At 55.9% G+C, this 20006-nt stretch overlaps 1 protein-coding gene across 1 annotated transcript in view; it reads right to left on the reverse strand.

The window, feature by feature from the left end:
• Nucleotides 1–3280: 3280 nt before the first annotated feature.
• The window catches only part of LOC308263414 (interferon-induced GTP-binding protein Mx1-like), a gene marked incomplete at both ends in the record, with an annotated part of 57472 nt that continues 40746 nt past the window's right edge, over nucleotides 3281–20006 (reverse strand). The window contains 11 exons of the mRNA XM_080696441.1: nucleotides 3281–3508; nucleotides 5764–6012; nucleotides 7832–7908; nucleotides 9973–10131; nucleotides 11580–11721; nucleotides 12126–12248; nucleotides 13489–13567; nucleotides 16534–16732; nucleotides 17219–17357; nucleotides 18127–18281; nucleotides 18994–19131. Of these exons, the coding sequence (XP_080552567.1) occupies nucleotides 3281–3508; nucleotides 5764–6012; nucleotides 7832–7908; nucleotides 9973–10131; nucleotides 11580–11721; nucleotides 12126–12248; nucleotides 13489–13567; nucleotides 16534–16732; nucleotides 17219–17357; nucleotides 18127–18281; nucleotides 18994–19131 (1688 nt within the window). The remainder of the gene's footprint in view (nucleotides 3509–5763; nucleotides 6013–7831; nucleotides 7909–9972; nucleotides 10132–11579; nucleotides 11722–12125; nucleotides 12249–13488; nucleotides 13568–16533; nucleotides 16733–17218; nucleotides 17358–18126; nucleotides 18282–18993; nucleotides 19132–20006) is intronic.

Genomic DNA, 20006 nt, shown 5'->3' on the forward strand with positions numbered 1-20006 from the left:
AGGAAAAATCAGAATAAAAATGCACAAAAATGCAAACGCTGAACCCTGAGTAGCTCTGAGCAGGACTCACTGTCAGAGCTGGAAGGAGGAGCACAGCTCCCCCTGCTGGCCTCTGCTGGAGGCACTCCGGACCGCCCCCCCCCCAGGTCTGCAGGTGTCCACCACAGTGCCCCTAGTTAATAAATATTAGCGACAGGCAACTCATGAATAAGGGCAAGCAGGCTGGAGGAGCCACGCTGTCCAAGTGCCCTGTGGACGTTCTCATGGGGCCTTCTTATTGGGGAGGCCCCTTGACAGCACTGTGCATTCCGGAGAGGTGACTTCACTTGAAAGACCAGCCAGAAGGTAGAGACCAGGCATCAGCCGATGGCCCCGTCCTTAACGTCTGCAAGCGGCACAGCTGGGTGGGTTAGTATAAATTAATCAGAATGCCCACTAGAGTAGAGCTCCGCCCTGTGCTGACCCCCTCCCACAGCAGCGGGGAGGTCCCCGAGCCCAGCCTGGAGAGAGGGCTGGAATCCCTCTGCTGAGTCCTGGGGATGGTGTCCCTGCGCTAGGCCCCAGGATGTTCAGAGCACTTCCTCCTGGTTCTCCTGTGGCCCACTGGACCTGGCTGGTTTTCTCCAGAGCTGAGGGCAGGGCGCCTCCCTGGGGGCTGAGTCCTACCATACATACAGAGGGGCCATCCACGGCCAGGGCCAGGGCCAGGGCCAAGGTGTCCCTGCACCTGGTGCTTGAGACAAGGGCCAGATCAATGCTACTCGGAAGGTCACACTGAAAACTCCCCTAATGTAAGCCCGGCACCTTTGAAGTGAGTTGCCCAGCCCCACACTGGAGCCTCAGGAGCCGGAGACCTACAGCAGGCTCTGTCCCGGGGCCCAGGCTCTGCCGTGAGGACCCTTTGCGCTGGCTGGACAGGGCTCTGCTCCCAGGAGAGCAGCAGGGATCCGGCCACCCTGGTTCCCAGGGTGTGTGGCGCTCCATGCCAGCTGGTGGAGGGCTTGCGGCCGGATCCACCACCCTTGGGGAGCCCAGACCTGCAGTGGGGCCTCCGCTGGCTAGTTGGGGACCAGTGCCAGGCTCTGTGCTCGAGGGGACCTACTGAAGGCTGAGCTACCCTAGCACTGAAATCACTATAACGAGGCTCACAGGTCCGTCCGGCATGGACTGGGCACCTCCTGCATGCCAGCCCCTCCCTGTGTTCTGGAAAGGGGGGGGGCGCGGGGTCAGTTCTGCTCTGCCTGGACCCTCCCCTGCCCTGCCGCAACACGCACCCCTCGGCGGGTCCTCAGAGCCCAGACCTGCTGCAGTGGGGTCACTGGGGAGCGTCCTGCATGTTCTAGTATGTTCTGTGCAGGACTTGGAGGCCGGTCAGGGGCCGTGGAGTGGGAAGCAGCAGCTGAGTTCGGGGGTGGAGCTTGGGAGGCAGCCCCAGGCCTCACCTGAGCCCGGCCCTTTCCAGGGAAGTCAGGCAGAGAGGCCCCGAGGCGCTCCCTTCCTCCCAGCTGAGGACACATCTGGAGAGACAGGGTAGGTCATGACTGCCCGGAAGGGGCGGGGGGACACCAGAGGGTCTCCCACTGCTCCTCCCATTCTCTCCAGGCATCTCCGGGAGAACTGCACCCAGCAAAGCGGAAGCCTTGCGACCCGGGCGCCTCTGACTCCCACCCTGGTCCTGCAGAATCTAAGGTGTTGGAATGCTGGCCAGGGTGGGGCCTGGCAAGGGAGGGACCCGGTTGGAGAGTTCCTCGGCGACCACCAGAGGGCGTGGCCACCCCAAGGCGCCAGGCTCAGGAATGCTCCCCAGGCAGGAGCTGGGAAGTCCAGGGCTCTGGGGCAGCCACACCCTGGGCACCTTTGTTGGCTGACTGCGCGCCCGACCTCTGCGCATGCGTAAGAGCTCCACCTGCAGCCGAGCCCACCGCCAGCCTCCCTGAGCTCCGCCCCTCGGAGCCCACCGGCCCGTGCTCAGGCAGCACCGAGAGGCCTGGGCCACGGTCGCCAGTGCTCCTGTGATCTGTGCGCGGCCATGGCCACTGCAGCCCTTTTTGGAAGCAAATCCTGGAACTGTCCAAAAGACCAAGGAGCATGGGTCCAGGGTCAAAAGAGACCCGGGGTGAGGTGTGCACGGAGGGGCAGGGTCGCTTCCGGCCCCGCCCTACTCCAAGCTGAATACTGAGCATGGGGCCTGAAGCCAGCCCTGCCCCAGCAGGCAGGCTGGGGTGCGTCTGTAGAAGGGACCCAGGCCCCTGGGGACAGTCCAGCGCGTGTGTCCCTAGAGCACACCCCGGGAGTCCTCCCTGGCTCCTCCTCCCTAGGCTGGGCAATTCTGTCGTCCCATCCCGACACGGGACTTGGTGTCCCGCCTCTCACGACCCTCAGTCCCCAGTCCTGCCCGTAGCTGGCACGGCCTCGGGGAGGGAGACCCGGCAGCAGCAGGGTTTGGAGCCCTGTCCTGGAGGGTCGTGAGGGTGTGGCTGGCGTCTCCCTCTCCCTGCCCTAGCTGACACTCAGAGCCACAGGGACTCTGCAGCTCTCCCCCGGCAGGCGTGGACCCCTGCCCCTGCTGTCCAGGACCACGTCGGGCAGAGCTGGGCACCAGGCCCTGACCCGCCCCCTCATCACCGGGACCTCAGGGCCTCACGTGTGGACCAGGTGCCAGCCAGTAAGGACGGCTGCAGGCCGTGGAGAGCAGGGATGCCCGGGTCACGGCCGCTCAGCTCTCTAACCTTGCCTTGGCTGCAGCCCAGGGAGCGGTGGGCTCTGCTGTCCCTCTTCCCCACCTGGCCCCCCAGGGCAGCTGCTGTGCCCGATCCTTGCCCCATGGGTCCTCCTGCTGCCGTGTCCGTTCTCCCCCCAGATTCAGAGTGTGCCAGAGAAGCTTGAGGAAGCAGGGAGTTTATTAGCACGGAGGGGCGGAGCCCTCAGGAGCCGCCTACCTTGGCCTGGCCGCCCCTAACAAGCTGCTTCCGGTGGGGAGGTGCAGACACGGGCAGTGCCCCGTGCTGTTCCCAGGAGCAGGGGAGGGTGGAGGGCAGGGCCTGGGCTTGAGGTCTCTGCTTCCCGTCAGGAGCTGGCACCCTTGCCCAGCCTGTGCCCTGGGCGTGGAGGGTGGACTGTCCTCTTTCTGCCGGCCTGATGCCTATCTGGGGAAAGCAGAGGTCTGCCTACACAGTGTGGCTAAAGCTGGGGACCGTGACAGTGATCTCCTGCAGCTACAGGGAGGTGTGGGCCTGCTCTCCCGAAATGTGCCAAGTGCCCAGGGCTGCAGAGCGCCCACTTAGTTGGGGAACTGGGCGAGCCGGCGCCGAGCCCGGGTCAGCCGGGCCAGCCGCTCCTTCAGCATCTTCCTCTTGTCCCTGGTTTCGCTCCGTTCCTTCAGGAGCCAGTCACACTTCTTTTCCTGCAGAAGCTGCAGCAGGCCCTTCTGCAGCCGCTGGCCCCACGTCTTCAGGATGAAGAACTGGATGATCAGGGGCACGTGGTTGGAGATGCGGTTGTGAGCCTCCTGCAAGGAAGGGTCAGACCACAGAGGGTTAAGGGGGGCAAGGGCGCCTGGCCTCAGTGCCTGAGCCCCAGGGGGACCTGCATTTCCAGTGACTGGGCCCCAGTCAGCCCCATCAGTGTGTGCTGGGGACGAATCGGGGGAGAGAATGGCGCCAGCAGGCATCACGTGTGGCTGGTCTGTGAGCCCCGCCATCCAAGCAAACTGCACAGATCAAAGTGTGCTCTAACCGTGGCCGCGGGCACTGTCGGGAGCCGAGATTCCAGCCTCTGAAAACCCTACTGAGAGTCTTCTGCACCTTCTTTTTAACCGAGCCTCACTACTTAGCGGCACAGAGGCTCCTGAAAAGCAGGACGAGGAGACCCCAGTCAGGGGCGGTGAGCGCCCACCGCTGCTCCTCGGCAGGCACACGAGAGCTCTCCGGGCAGGCCAAGGACAGGTGACAGCCACCGGGCCTCCGCCATCCTGATGGGATGACCCGGGGGTCAAAGGCTGAGGGAGGGCCTGAAAAGACTGCAGAGAACTTCGGAGACTTTGCTAGAACCTCAAAATTTCCTCCTGGAAATTGCTCTCCGTAGGCCCGATAAGAAACTGACCAAATCCAGCCCAGGAGCCTGGGAACCGCAGCCTGGTCTGGAAGCCACAGACAGAGGGAGAGGACAGAGGACAACCCGCGGAGTGCCAGCCTGGGATCAGGGCGGCCGTCCGCTCGCCGAGGAGGCTCCTCCCAGGGGTCTGCAGAGCAGGGCGGGAGGCTACTGTCAGGGCAGATGGGCATTGCTGACCGAACTCCAGCCAAACCCGCCACGAGGAGCCATGTCTCCCCACCACAATAGCCACAGCACAGCCCCAGTGCTCACGAGAGTGGCAGGTGTGGGATATCGACCCAGAGAGACGGGCACTCCTTCCCCGGCGGGATGGCCAGCCTCCCTGTCCTTCAGTGGAGCAGTGGCTGAGAGCACTGGGGACAGGTGAGTGCTCAGCACCTTCTGCAGATGCTGAGTCAAGGCTCTGCTCCTTCCTCGAGGAGGCGCAGGCCTGGTCAGATTAGCTGGAGCACGGGCAGGGGAGTCCCTGGGGAAGAAACGCGCCTGTGTCCTCGGCCAGCCATGCCCTGTTTCCTGCCAAGCTCAAGGCCACCTCGTGGGAGTCACTGTAGGCGCAAACCTCACTGCTCCTGCATGCCAGGCTCGCGCTGACTACAGCACCCGCGTCTCCCTAAGGCACTGGATGCCCCCTCACTGGAAGTGTGAACAGGTTCCCCAAGGCACATCCTAGTGGTGTCAAAGGCCACAGACAGACCGCGCGGGTCCCTATGACAGGCGCTCACGGCGCTACTTCCCTAAGGGGACACCGCTGTGCAGACAGCGAGGCGGCTGTGGGTGTGAACAGGACCACATCCCGGGTGCAGGGCCAGAGGCCAGGTGTGCACACACCCACACACCTTCCTGTAAAATGGTTACCAAGCGTTGGTGCCTGCAAGCGCGCCAATGCAGAGAGCCGCCTGTGGGCACAGGAATCACTGGAGAAGGGGTCTTCCGGGGCAGGCTGCAAGGCTCTGATGGGTCCCTGGAGACTCGTTCCCATGGGGCTGCCTCCTTTGTACATCTGTCTCTGCGCCTGCGTCATCTCCAGCAAGCCCCTGTCAGTTCCCTGGGGCAGCTGGGCACAGGTGTGCATGGCTGCAGGGAAGGGTCTATGCACCCCTGAGCCCCTGAACTGGCTTCATGCCCCTGAGCCTGCAGGGACTGGGTGGATCCTGCTGCTCAGTGAGCCTGGGCTGCCCTGGAGCCCACTAGCCACACCCCCAGACCTGCCCCGCGCATGTGCACCAGGACCAGCCAGGGCCTCACCCTGAAGATGCAGCAGGTGCCGGGCTCCACCTGGGAAGGCCTGCGGCGCAGTGCCCGGCAGGTGTCCCTAGGAGAGGGCTTCCGTTTGGTGACCTGCGGTGGCATCCTGACTCTGTGCTAAGGGGCTCGCCCGGGCTCCTCCCCAAGAATCCTCTCTAGTTGAAGATGGCATTTTAGAGAGAAGGCGGCTGAGGCTTGGAGCGATTGAGCCACTTGGACAGGGGCGCAGAGCCAGCCAAAGTCAGACGGCCACGGCCACCTGAGGTCAGGCGGCTTCCAGGGAGACTCCTGCAGGGCTGAGAGGGGGCCAACTAGTGGTCACCTTCCATAAGCCCCCACCCCGAACAGAGAGGCATCAGAAGAAAAGGAGCCACAAAGCGCCGTCCTGAGCCCTTCCCACACTACCTGGCGATAGGCGTTCAGGTGCTGAAAGATTTCCTTCGTGAAAGCGTCCTTTGAAGCCCGGGAGTTATAGTGCCCGTGGTTCCGTTTTCTGTCCTCTTTGTCCTCCTCCTCCTCCTCCTCTCTGACCTTCTCCAGGGTATCTGTGTAGATACAATCCTGGCAGTAGACGAGCTGCTCCATCTGGAAGTAGAGTCTGATGGACTTTTTGGCTTCCTGCTCCTGTTCCACCCGGATGTCTTCAATTTTGGACTGCGGTAAGGGAGAAACACACCTAAGCACCCCAGGAAAGGAATCCCACACACGGGAAGGGGCACAGTCCCCGAGGAGCGCCGCCTCCGCTGCTTCTGCCCATCAGGGCCGGGACCCCTGCTGCGGTCAGCACCCCGGGAAGCCTGAGTCTGTGCAGGCAGACCCCTGCCTGTTCCCAGCCAGAATCAGCCTCTATCCTCGCTCTTTGGCAGGCTCTGCATGGAAGAGCACTCTTTAGGGTGTCTTTTTATGGGACCAGAAGGGCACTCTTTAGGTCAGACCTGGCTGCGTGTCCCCTGTCCTGGGCAGTCCAGACGTCCTGGACTCAGTGAGTGCGCTTACAGCTCACCCTGCAGAAAGCCACGGATGCTCGCCCCGGGGCCCCGGGGGCCCTTCTGTTCCCTGCCACCACGCTCAGGGGGCCTCACGCGTCCTACTTTAGGGTCACAGGCCTGTGGAGGCCCCAGGCAGGCCTCGGGCTGGAGAACATAGAGCCACCATCCAGAACCCCGTGGCTGCCAGGGACGGAGACGGGTGCCTTGGCCGCGCGGTCCTGTGGGGAGGACGGGCTCTTTCCCTCCTCGCTGTGCACTCTGCACACCTACTGCTGGCCTACTCTGGTCCTCACGAGCGACAGGCCTTTCCTCACACACCGGCTTCAACCCTGACCGCGGCTCCCTCGGTCCTGCGAGGTCCATGTGGCGTTCTGACTCGCTACCTCAGCTGTTTGGACCATCATCAGTGAGATTCACACGTGAGCTGGAGTTTGCTTCTCCAAATATAAACAAGACAGTTGAAAATGGCTGGCTGGGCGTGGGGGCGCACGCTTGTCATCCCAGCATCTAGGAGGCTGAGACAGGAGGATCGCGGTTCGCGGACAGCCTCAGCTACTTAGGCCCTCTGCAACTCAGTGAGACCCTGTTTCAAAATTAAGAATAAAAAATAGGGATGGGGGTGTAGCTCGGAGGTAGAATGCCCCTGTGTTCCATCCCCAGATTCGCAAAGAAAAATAAGAAAAAGAGGCCGGGCGTGGTGGCGCACGCTTGTAATCCCCGCGCTTGGGAGGCAGAGACAGGAGGATCGCGCAGGTTCGAAGCCAGCTGCGCGCTGGCTTAGGAGACCCTGTTTCCAAAATGAAAATGTAAAAATAGGTCTGGGAGTGTAGCCCCGAGGTAGAAGGGCTTCCAGGAACCCCAGTACCACCAAAAAAAAAAAAAAAAAAAAAAGAAAAAGAAAAAGAAAATGTCTTAATGTCATGTTTATTTATTATTATTATTATTATTATTATTATTATTATTTTGGTGGTACTAGGGGTGGAACCCAGAGGATTTCTACCTCCGGGCTATACTCCCAGACCTATTTTATATTTTATTTGGAAACAGGGTCTCACTAAGTTGCTGAGAGCCTCACTCAGTAGCTGAGGCTGGCTTCGAACCTGCGATCCTCCTGTCTCAGCCTCCCAAGCGCGGGGATTACAAGCGTGCGCCACCACGCCCGGCTTATTTATTATTATTATAGTATTCCTTTTTATTTGTTGTAGTAATTCCTTTACTATAGTATTTATAATAAACATACTATTTATTATAGTATTCCTTTTTTTTTTTTTTGGTACTGAGGATCAAAGCCAGGGGCATTCTACCTTCAAGCTGCACTGCAGTCGTTTTATTTGAGACAAGATCTTGAGAGGTGGCTTGAGAGTCTCAGTAGAGTGCTCAGCCTGGCCTCGAGCCTCTGATTCTCCGCTCTCAGCCTCCCGCAGAGTGGGATCACATGCCAGCTTTTAGATTCATTCTTAACAACATGTGCTTGGTTTTTTTACCTTAGTGGTGCCGTGGAGGTTAAAATACTCCTCAAAGTGGTTTTTAGACATATCCGTGAAGACCTGTTGGACCATATCTGATTGAAAAAAAAAAAAGAAATTCAGTATTGAGAGGATATTTTTGGTCTGCATGTACTACAGGAACATTCGCGTACAAGGGTAAAGAACAAACAGAAGTCCTTCCCCTCCCTCCCTTCTGCTCCTGTCCCCAGGTGAAGGGCAAGGTCTGCTTTGCTTGAACACGCTCAAAGAATCTTAAAGCCCCAGCATCCCTTGGCATATATTTATTTCACATTTGGGGGGGGGTACAGGGGATGGAACCCAGGGGCTTTCTACCTCAGGGTTGCATTCCCAGACCTATTTTCATATTTTATTTGGAAACTCACAAAGTAGCTGAGGCTGGCTTTGAACCTATGCGATCCTCCTGTCTCAGCCTCCCAAGAACTGGGATTACAAGCATGTGCCAGCATGTCTGGCATATTTCACATTTAATTACTTATCCTAAGTATACTTTTAAATAATGTAATTGGTGGTACATTATAAATATTTAATAATGAAAGGGTCACATCATTCTTAAATTACCAGTAAAATTTGATCACACACATAACTTTTTTGAAAAGGGACACAAGAACAGAATCTACATAAATGAAAAAAAATGTGTACTGTCTCTATTATCTTTTTTTTTAGAGGTACTGGGAATGGAGCCCAGGGCCATTCTACCTCTGAGCTACACCCCAGCCCTATTTTTTATTCTTTACTTTGAAATAGGATCTCACTGAGTTGCAAAGGGCCTCACTAAGTAGTAGCTGAGGCTGTCCTTGAACCACGATCCTCCTGTCTCAGCCTCCCAAATGCTGGGGTTACAAGCGTGTGTCACCATGCCTAGGTCTATTACATTGCAATCTCAAATTTCCATTCTACTTTTTAGTAGAATTTAATGTTATCATAATGCATACAGTCATTATACTTGGAAATTTTCTATTGATCCTCAAATCACATCATACTGAAAAAAATGTACGTATCTACATACTGAGTTTTAAGATTTTGGCATGTGAGTCCCAGGCTCTGGGTATAACAAACATTCTTCTGGGCTGAACACAGGGGTGCAGTGGGTGTAAACCAGGCAGTTAGGAGGCCGGTGTGTAATAATGAGCATACAAGGTGCTGCTGATGGAAACACACCTGTGGCTCTGGACAGAGGCTCCACCCCAGCTCCTGGCTCAGGAGGGATCGCTCCTCAGTGTAGCCAGGGCAGTGAAGGTCTGGGGTGGAGTCGGTGAAAAGGAGGATGAAGAGGGACGACTCGGGCCCACTCCAAGCCTAAGAGGAGATGCTATTCCAAAGGGGTGAGCCAGGGACAGCATGCCCATCCGCCCGTGGGCATTTTCCCAGGCACCTTCCTGCCCTGGCCACAGTGACACCATCTGCACCCAGCCCGCACTGTGGAGAGCATGGACACTCACAGGGGACACGGGAATAAACAGAGCTTTGGGAGTGGGAAGCGACCCCAGCCACGAGGCAGGGTGGACCTGTGGCGGGTGCCTGGGGGTTTCTGTGGGATCCGAGCATCACTCCCTCTTCCAAGGTGACTCTTGGTGGCCCAGGGCAGCTCCAGGGTGAGGATTAGAAGCTGGAACTTTCCTTCTCCACCATCCCTACCTCTAGGCCGTGCAGTGGGGCTGGGGCCGGGCCCTCGGCCAGTCTCTACGGGAGCCTCCATGCAACTCCAGTGTTCAGGATCAGATGAAACCCACCATGTACCACGCTGGAGGAGGCACGTGCCAGCCCTCAGTGCAGCGCCTCGGCCTTGAGGCCGTCCTTGGGGACGGGGGCCCTGAGTTCTGTGAATGAGCAGACCCAGCAGAGGGGCTCAGGAGCCCTGAATGACAGAGTGGCAGCCAGAGGACCGAGGCCCGGGCTCAAGATGAGTATCCAAACTTGGGGACAGTCTTCAGACTGACCCCTAACCCACTATGCTAAGTCTCAGTGTCAGTATCAGAATGGAGGCGCCTTGTTGAACAATACTTCAGCATCTGGAGCATTAGAGAGCAGGGTGCTGCCCAGATAACACCCGGGGGACTGCTCTGAGGGGCCCCGGCTGTGCCTCCCACCCTCCCGCCTGAGAAGCTCAAGGCTCTCACCGGTCGCCCTGTGCAGCAGGTTCACAGCCGGCTCCTCCAGTTCTCGGATTTGCTCTCTGATGATCTTCTCAAATGTTTTATAATCCACAAATCCTGGCAGCTCTCTGCCACGATACTGATTTTCAAATTTAGAGACTTCTTCTTGTAAATTATCATAACCTACAGTGGGAAGAATAGCCAAAAAAAATGTAGTAACAAGAATTATAATAATACAGGTGTTTAGAACAGTCCTGTCTGATCTTACTGTAAATGTGAATGGAAAGTAAAAAATAAAGTAAATCTTGATTAGCAAACTTTTTGAAAAACCCTCTTGGGCTGCAGTAAGGAAATCAGTCCCAAGCCGATGGAGCTCAGGCATCCATGATGCAGGCAGAGAGCCAGAGACCCTCTCTGGGACTCAGCAACTGCCCGTCCTGGAGGAAGGCATCTATCTGAGAATGTCCTCACGTATGGAACCTGCGGATCCAGTTTCATTTTGGCCAAAGAAAGAGGAGCGAATTAGCACATACTCCCTGCCCCAAGCCAGTGGCCTCGGGAAGCAGTAGTGACCCTGTGCACCTGCTGGGACCACCTGCCCACCAGGAGCCCAGAGCGGGGGCCCGTTGTCAAGGGGACAGGACAGTGGAGGCTCAGATGGCAGGATCTGACATGGAGCCCCTGTTCCTGGAAAACACCTTTGTTTCTCTTCATACCTTTGGAATGATGCTTATTACCAACACCCCAGACCCCAAGAACTAGCTGCAAAGGGTGAGACTAAGGAGGGCTCCAGCTCCCCTGCTGAAGAGCTGCCCTTCTGCCCCTTGGCAGCAGGTGACATTTTTCTGAAGATTTTTTTTTTTTAATTGAGATGGGTTCATACACGACAGAACTCACCCTATCAAAGAGGCCAAGTCTGTGATAGTGGCTCATTGACACTGTTATTGTCTACCACCTCCTCTCTCTAATTCCAGGCCCCTAGGCAACTCGGATCAAGAGCAGCAGGGTCCCTGGCGGGTACCACCACTTGCCACAGGGAGAGGACACACCCCAGGTCCATCTGCTCAGCGCTGACTGATGGATGCTTCTAGAAGCCATGACGGAGAGGCCCAATTGATCTTCACTGCCTCTCTTGGTATCCTTTGAAATCAGTCCCAGATGTTTGCTGGCCTGAGCACAGAGGCACGGAGCAGGGCCAAGCTGGCCTGGGTGTCTTTGAGTCCTCATCCGGCCATTCTGGCCACAGCAGCAGCCCAGCCACCTGACTCCAGCCGCACTTGTGCAGTGACAGGGCCGTGACTCTGCTGTGGGCAGAAGATGTCTCCAAATCCAGAGGTTGAAACTGCATCCCCAGAGGGTGGCATTAAGACAGGTCTTTGAGAGGTCTTAAGGTCACAAGGCCTCCATCCTCGAGCGCCGATGTCGACCATTAGGAATAGGGCCGAGGTAACTCGCCTGGTCTTCTTCAGGTGAGAACTCAGCAAGATGGCGCCATCTTGGAAGAGCTGGTCAGTGTGCTGGAGCCTTGGCCTCCCAGCCACCACTCAGAAATGCTGAGCGGAGCATTTCTGTTGTTTATAAACCACCCAGCCTAAGGTGTTTTGCTATCGCACATAAATTAAGCCACTCACCTTCCTGGAAATTATCTTTAGTAATGGTACTCCATTTGCAAAACTCATTTCGGAGTTTGGTAAAGAGCCGAGTGTTGTTCTCCTCTACAGTTTCCTCTGCTTGTATTATATCACTGATGCTCTGATTAAAAGCATTGATTTTCTGTGAAGAAGAAAAATGTCAGTAGAAGCAGAGATACTTCAAATTCAGGGCTCCAGTAGGTCTACGGGTCGTGTGCGGGTTGGTGGTGGGCACCTCATTCTCTTCTGGGCCACTGAGGAATCATGGGAGAGAAGAGACCTTGGCATCAGGAAGTCGCCTCCCACTCTTCACTGCCTTGGGGATTTGGGGATGTGATGAGGCCCCCGAAGAGGGGAGGAAGTGTGGGCAACTCTCTCTCTCTCCCCATTGGCTCCCCACATCCCTGCCTTTGTAGCACTAGGTGGGAAGAAAGTTCTTGGAGCGGCCTCGGCCTTTGGCAGGGAGGACATGGCATACCCAGCACCGGAACCCCACAGAAACGGCCGGGCAGGATTTTTCCAGACCAGAACACGGGCCACACTCACATCAATCAGAAATAATGTTTTCTCACTCTCCTCTTCTGGGATGTCTGTGCCATATTTTTGTAACTCCTCTGTTATTTTCTGGTGTTTCTCCTTTATTTGTTTTTCCAACAGTGGCAGAGATTTCTGGGGGAAATAATGGAATATATAAAAATGGACTGGAGTAAAAAGTTGCTCTGGCTCTGCAGTGAGGCTGCACAGTCCATGGCAGAGTTATCTGGTGGGAAGAGGCATGTTGCTGGAGTCCCTTCCACCAGGACGGCCACACTGCTGCGCCTGGTTCCCGGCCTCATAGGAACCAGGAGTCGTGATCCTTCTGAACCTTGCTCCCTGGGCTCTGTCCAGCAGGCGATCAGGCAGATAGATACACTGGTCTAGACTGTTCTGACAAAGTGCCCATTGGAACAACCTGATGTTGCATCCACGATTTTTTTCACATGAATTCTGAGTGGGTAAAAATCTCTCAGAGGAGAGATGGGGGAGGTAATGGGGAAGGGGCTAAATGTGATATATTTGCCTATACCATCCTGTACTCCATTAAGATGTATGACCACAATGCACCATTAAAAAACAAAACAAAACAAAAAAACATCTCAGACACTTCTCTTTCTAACCCGTGGCTCACTGTAGATGGCCGCTCAGCCTTCCCCTGCAGACATGAAGAAGACGGCCTGTTAAGCTAGAGCCCTCCCTAGACAGGTTCAGCGTCCGTCAAGTTAATGGGGGACCCTGGAGCAGGAGGCAGGTCATGCAGTTCACCACAGTCTTAAGAGGAAAACTACAGGATGTGTGGGTGGGCCTCAGTGTGTGGGCCCAGGGCAGAAAACTAATGGTACAGGGGCAAAAGAGAAAGCCAGCTAGCTCAAGGCAGGGAGCCCCATATTGAAGAATCCTCTCCGGGCATAAGCAGGCTTCAGCAGCAATCCATTTCAGGATCCTGGGGGGCTAGAGGGCACCCTGGTCTCCAGAGGTATCCTGGGGTCTGAGGAAGACCTGGAACTCTGGTGCTCAGTAGAGGGGAAAATCTCTGCTGAGAATCCATGCCCAGGAGCTAACCCTCAAGCAGACCTACAGCCTGAATGCACACCTGCCAAGCATCCCCAGCTCCTCAACCAAGAACTAAAGGAGTGTGAGCTGCGGGCTCAGCCAGGCTAACGTGGATGCGGATAAATGCCAGCCTATGCCTCGCAGGTGAGGGCGGCAGAGACCTGCACCAAGACTTCTGACACTGCAGCCATCAGACCCAAGACACCCCTAAGCCTACACCAAGAGGTCCTTAAGAGCATCCTGTACAGGAACATCTCCGAACCCACCCCAGCCTGCCGTCGGGGTCCTCTCAGGGGACACAGGGCTCTGCGGCGCTTACCCAGATGTGCTGGATTAGTTCCGCGCTCAGCCTTTCTGCCAGGCAGGGAATTGTGGCCTTGTCTTCCTCCAGCAGAACTCTACAGAGAACACAAGAACACAAGCTCTGCCAGTGTGCTGTGGGAGGTCAAGGCGAATTCACACACAGCCCCCGAGAGAATGCCACGCAATCCGTCCCCAGGGCGTCCCCAGAGTCGGTGGTCCATGATGGGGATTGAGCCTGTATGGATTGCTAATAAGAGTTGTATTAATTGCCAAAAAGAAAAAGCTCTCATACTTAGGCATAACAATAAAATCCCTTTCCCCGCCTCTAAGCTGTCAGCCAAGAGCTGCAGCCAGGATTGACCTTGGTCAGCTAAGAGTTGGCTGTTAGCCCAGCTGAACACTAGAATTATATGAATTTTCAAAATAGTTCAGGTGAAGCCGGGCGTGGTGGCCACGCTTGTAATCCCCGCGCTTGGGAGACAGAGACAGGAGGATCCCGCAGGTTCGAAGCCAGCCGTGCTGGCTTAAGAGACCCTGTTTCCAAATAAAAATATGAAATAGGTCTGTGAGTGTAGCCCAGAGGTAGAAGGGCTTCCAGGAGCCCCAGTACCACCAAAAAAAAAAAAAAAGTTTATGTTAACTCTATAGTAATGACTAATCACACAGAATAGTCATAGTCCAAAACTAATTACTAATTACACAAAACAGTTGTAGCTAAAAACCTTCATCCCCACGCTTGGGAGGCTGAGACAGGAGGATCGCACGTGTTCGAAGCCAGCCTCAGCTACTTAGTGAGACCCTGTTTCCAAATAAAAATATAAAAAAGGTCTGGGAGTATAGCCCGGAGGTAGAAAGCCTCTGGGTTCCACCCCCAGTGCCACAAAAAAAAAAAAAAAAAAGACTATGTTCCTGTATCTTTCTTTTATTTATTGTAAGACAAGTTTTTTTTAAACATAATGAGCAACTTTTTAGTAGTCAGAGATAGGGAAAGGCCAAGAATTCACCAAAGACACCGGGACAACATATGCCTTAAGACTAAAACCAAAGATAAAGTGGGCTTCATGTGCGCAGCTCTCTGACTTTGTTAACCAAGTAACACATTGTGATCAGACTTATCTGTCCCCATGAGGATGGACAGGGAAGGCTAACAAACAGCAAAGTCAGCCAGCAAGCCTGCATCTGCTTCTGGTGGGAACAGAGGACTATTGGCTAAGCAGGCTGGGAGAGAGGAGATAATAAAATATTATAAGAGACGTGTGCATTTAAAGGCCTCGGTGTCTTACCTTCAAGATACTCCACTGCGTTTATCCCCGATGCAGTGCTTTCTTGTTCTATCCCTTCTTTCTACCTTTGTAATAATAAACTTTGCTTAAGCTTGTAGCAGTATAGTTCTATTTTTTTCTGAACAAGCTAAGAACAAGAATCCATCTTGACATCTCAAACCATTACAGTCCAGGGTGTGGCTTCACCTTCCAGTTTATGCAAGAAATGCGTCTCAACACATCTGACTAGAGATTTGGTCTCCAGAAAACACACGCACATGACAGGCGCACATTCACAGCACAAACACACACAGACCCTCCCTTCTGAGTGTAATATGCGTGACACGTGCAGTGCATTTCCACACAGGTCTTCACAGGAACACATTGGCGCTGGTTTCATGGGAGCACGTGGAACTGAGGAGACACTGGCCAGGATCAGGCCTGACACCATGGTCTCTTGGAGGGAAGAAACCCAGTCTCTGAACACCGATGAGGCTGCATCCCCAGTGGGAGTTACTGCAGGTCCACTGCCTTCTAGAGACCCTCGGGACAGAAGACGGCAGGGTGGAGAATGTGCAAATGTGACACGGTGCATCGCACCACGCCTCTGTGTCCATACTCCTCATATTCTAAAAGCCAGTGTACAATGGACCATTCCAGCCAATTTCGGTGCACAGTCTGATGGCATTAAGGACATCATGCTGCTGCTCCACCATCGCCACCATCCCCCTGGAGAACTTTCTCATCACGAAACACTGGCCCTGTGAGGCACAAACTGCCATCCTGCGCCTGGGGGCCCTCTGCTCCCTCGGCTCCCAGGGCCCGCCTGCTGGGGGGCTCCTGCAGCGCAGTCGCGTGGCATTAGTCTGGCTCTCACCCGCTATTTCACTTAGCAGGGTGTCCTGAAGATCTGGCCACACCTTAGCTCCTTGGGAATTTCCTGGCTCTGTGAGGTGTAATGAAACTCCACCTTGTGCACACCCGTCCTGCCTCCCACCCATCCCTAGACACTTGGGTGCATCCATCTTCTGGGAGCCATGGAATTCATGTTCCCCGTTCTTCAAGGGGCGTCTCTCCTCAGCCTTCCGGGGATCTGAGTGCACGAAGTAGACACAGCTCCACTGTCCTCTTCTATTCAAAACGCCCGCCTGTCAGCCTCTTCCTTTGGACACACCCCTGTGTCCTGAGGGTAAACTGCCCTGCACGCCCTGCTGGGGACCTGCCCCTCGTTTCAGGTTGATTTCAGCCTTCAGCAGGTGTTCAGTGTTTTAGGCGAGAGCCCTGGTTAAGCTCTTCACATATTACACGACTCCCCCAAGCCACTGATGTGAAAAGACGCTTTCGTCCTTTGTGAAAGACAGGCCCCGGGTCGACCTCTTCTCCCTTTCCCTGTGTCTTGTTCATCCTCTTCTGCTGGCTCAAGCTCCATACTGTTCAAATTCCTGTTGCAATCACTTCCTTGATCTTGGAGTTGCTTTCCTTGTGTAAATCGGTGTGAATTCTGCCATTCCTCTTCCAGGTCAGTTCTACAGCCGTGGCCAGAGTGCAAGGCCCTGACACACGCGCACACACAAACAGGTGCTCACACACATAAGACATACATCTATCTGCAATCATGTGCGCACGCACACAGAGACAAACATGCATGGATAAAGCTCAAAGCACAGACATGCGGGAACACACACACATATACACACGTGTCATGCACACACACACTCCTAATATCTGCTTCGGACTAGCAATTTTCCCAGCAGGGACTGCCATCCGTCCCTTCCCTGGGGAAGTGGGGCCCAGCAAACCTGAAATGCTGGTGCTCCTCAAAGAAGGCCCGCTCCTTCTGCAGAGCCTGGGCCAGGCTCAGGCGCTCCTGGATGTCCTTCTGGCCGCGGCACTTGACGATCATGTAGCCCTTCTTCAGCGGGTACAGGAGGTTGTGCACCACGTCCACTACCTTGTCCTCAGTCCCTTTGTCCACCAAGTCAGGCTTTGTCAAGATTCCTGCGAGTCAGAGGCGTGTGGTCAGAGAGCAGGCAGGACCCAGGCAGGACTCCTTCCATCCCTCTCTGAAAAACCTACGGAGCCCAGGGCAGAGCCCGGACCAGGCAGAGCTGCCACTGGCCTGGTGAAGGCAGGGTTCACCTCCCCAGCAGCCACAGCTCCTCCTGGCTCCTCCAGGCCCACGACATGGACAGGTCCTGTTTGTCCCACCCCATGGGCCCTGGCAGGGCTCCACGTCCGGGCACCTGGCCTGCGGCACTTCCTCCCTGTAGCTGCCCTGTCCTCCGAAATCATGGAGCCTTCCCTCAAAGCGACATTAGGTGACAGTCTGGGAACACCCATGAGACACAGGCAGCTTGTTCCTCGGCCTCGGTGGGCTCCTAACTTGCTCCGGGCAGGTCCCATCCTCCATGGAAACCCTCCATCTGCATGCTGGGAGGCTTCCCCACCGCACCCCACCGCGCCCACACGCCGTGGTTCCCCCACCTATGGTCCGGTCTCCCTTGGGGTCCACCTCCTGGGCCATGCTCAGCGCCTCCGTGGTGGCGATGTCCACGTTGCAGGGGACCACCACCAGGTTGATGGTCTCCTGCTTCTGGATGTACTTCCGGATGAGGCGCTTGATCTGGAGGGAGGGGGACCTCCTGAGCTTGGCATGGGAAAGTGGCTGAGGTGGCCCGGCCATGCACTTGCTCCAGGCCCTCAGAGCCCAGCAGTCCCCCCGCCCCTGCCAAAGAAGCAACTCCACAGAAGTGAGCCCAGGCGTGCAGCCCAGGATGCAGGAATGCCCAGCAGAGTGAGGGACAGGCTGGCTGGGCAGCCACAGAGCCTGGCGTCAGGGAGGACCACATGCTTGGGCTGCACAGTTAGCCCTGAGGCCGTGGCTCACGGTCCCGGTGGACAAGATGGAGAAGCCCTGCTTCCTCAGTCCCCACAGCTGGGTTCCTAGGGTTGAGCCGCTTAGAGCCCTCACCTCCTTCTAAAACTGTCCCGTTGGAGTCAGTTTAGATAAGCCGTGAAGTGTAACCCTAACCCAAGCACGAGGAGAGAGTGCCTTCTGCATCAGGAGGTGCATGCTGAGGAGTCCCTCTGTCTTAAGAAACCACATGCTAGGATATTGTGATTACTGAGTCTGGGAATCCAAGTAGAGACAGCCCTGACCTTGCACTTGAGCTTCCTAGTAGAGTCCAGGAATTTGCCCCAAAGTAGGAACCACAGAGGGTGCCCGTGTGCCTCCCTGGACCCAGGAGGCTGCCGGCGAAGGCCACGCCGGGCTCTCCCGTCCCACCACAACTTCAAAGGCCCCCTCATCAAAGTGACCCTGACCCACTCCTGCTCCAGGGAGGTGATCCCTGCGCCCCGAGGTGGAGTCAGAGTGGAGTCCCAAGTCTCACCCGGTATCCGATGTCAGCGGGCTGGTTGCCCACAGCCACCCTGGCGATACCAGGGAGGTCGATGAGAGTCAGGTCCGGGACATCTGGGGAGCTGACTTGCAGACTGATAAGCTCCTCGCTGATGCCCATCTCTTCTCCCGCAATGATGTTCTGGGCTGGAAAAGAGGGAAAGGGAGCCCGGCGGAGAATTAAGGTGGTAGGTCTCACTCAAGGAACATGCTGGAAGTCCTGATAACAACCTGTATGGAGCAGATGCCCCTTCCAGAGATTGCAGCTCCTCCAGAGTTCACTCAAAACTTTCCAGAACTGAGTGTAGACGGACGAGGTGAGACACCCCCAGGAGGGTGTGCAGCCTAGAACAGCAGCCCTCTGGCCCTCCCATCGCTGTGGGGTGGAGACCCTCGGGGAGCGAGTGGGAGCAGGTGGAAGCAGAGGGACATTCAGATGCCCGTGGACACCCACTCAGGGCCAGCCTTTCCTGAAGGCGCTGGCGGCTGCCCTGTTACCCCTTCCCGCTCCTCAATGATAAACTGAGAAAGTGACAGTGTTTCATCAAGATGTTTGGTAATCCCACCTAGCTCTTCTCGACCTACAGCATCTTTTAGGAACGTATGATCGCAGTCCAGAACTGAGATTGAAAATAAGGGCAGTGGCGGGTGTGGCAGAGACGGCCAGCTGTTACTTCAAGACCCACATCCCAGGGGGTGGTAGAGACGTTAACGGGAAAAGGGCATGGAGTACAAAGTTCTGGGGCCAGTGTTGAAGATGGGTGCTGGGATTGAGGAGAGCTGGGACAGTCGCTGGGCCCGCTGCTCTGTCTGTCCAGGCGACTGGACACTGGATGGGGCGCTCCCATGGGGCTCTTACCTTTGTTGATTTCCTCTTCGACCTGGGAAACATTGGTGAGCTCCACCTCACTGTCCTGGTAGGTGAGTTTGCCTCTCCACTTGTTTTCCTGCTCCACCTTCTTCATCTGCAGCACCAGAGGGCACCTGGTGACAATTCCTAGGGGAACACACCATGTCAGTCCTCTGCCCTGCTCTTAGAGACACCGTACGGAACCTAGGCCCTCTGGTTCTCAAGCTCTCACCCAACCATCTTGTGATGGGAAAGAAATCCTTTCCTGTCTGACGCCCCAGGGCTGTGAGGTGCCTCACACAGGCATCTGGGCCAAGCCATCGGGTGACTTGTGCTCACTCACGTTCAAAAGCTCCTGACCACTTCGAGCTGCCCGCTTCCTCGCAGTGAGCCATCGGCTGAGGCGGGGCTGCAGGGCCAAGCCCCGACATTGCCAAGCCCCTCCATCACCCTAAGACACACCTCTACCACGGGTGCCCCAGGGGGCCTGATCAGGACGCCCCGCGGTGAACGCCTTCCAAGTCCTGTGTGCACACCTCTCACCAGGGCTTGGGGACCATCTCGGCTCTGACCTGCTGCCGTGAGCCCCCACAGACCTGCTCAGCCTTCCAACTCAAACAGTGTCACCACCCAGAGGGCCTGTTCTTCTCCGGGTCACATCATCTGGTGTGAATGACGCAAGAAAGATGCTCACATTCCAGACTGGGGACCCATTTATTCACACGTTCCACACTGCAGACTCCATAAAGACCATAAGAGTGTGAAATGCATTAGTAACACACTCGATGGTGTTCACCCCAAATGGGTATGTGGAAGCCTTAACCCCCGGTGTGACTAGTTTTGGGGATAAAGACTAAAAGAGGTCATTCATCACACTTGAAAGAGGTCACAGGGGATCACAACACAAGATCCTTAACCAACTTGACTTCCTCCAGGAGAGGAGGAAGCCACTGCAGGGATCTTGCCTCCCGGCCACTGACGCACACCAAGGAGGGGCCACCTGTGAGCCCCGCAGGCAGAGC

Source organism: Muscardinus avellanarius (assembly GCF_963383645.1).
Source record: "Muscardinus avellanarius genome assembly, chromosome: 5".
Lineage (NCBI taxonomy): Eukaryota > Metazoa > Chordata > Mammalia > Rodentia > Gliridae > Muscardinus > Muscardinus avellanarius.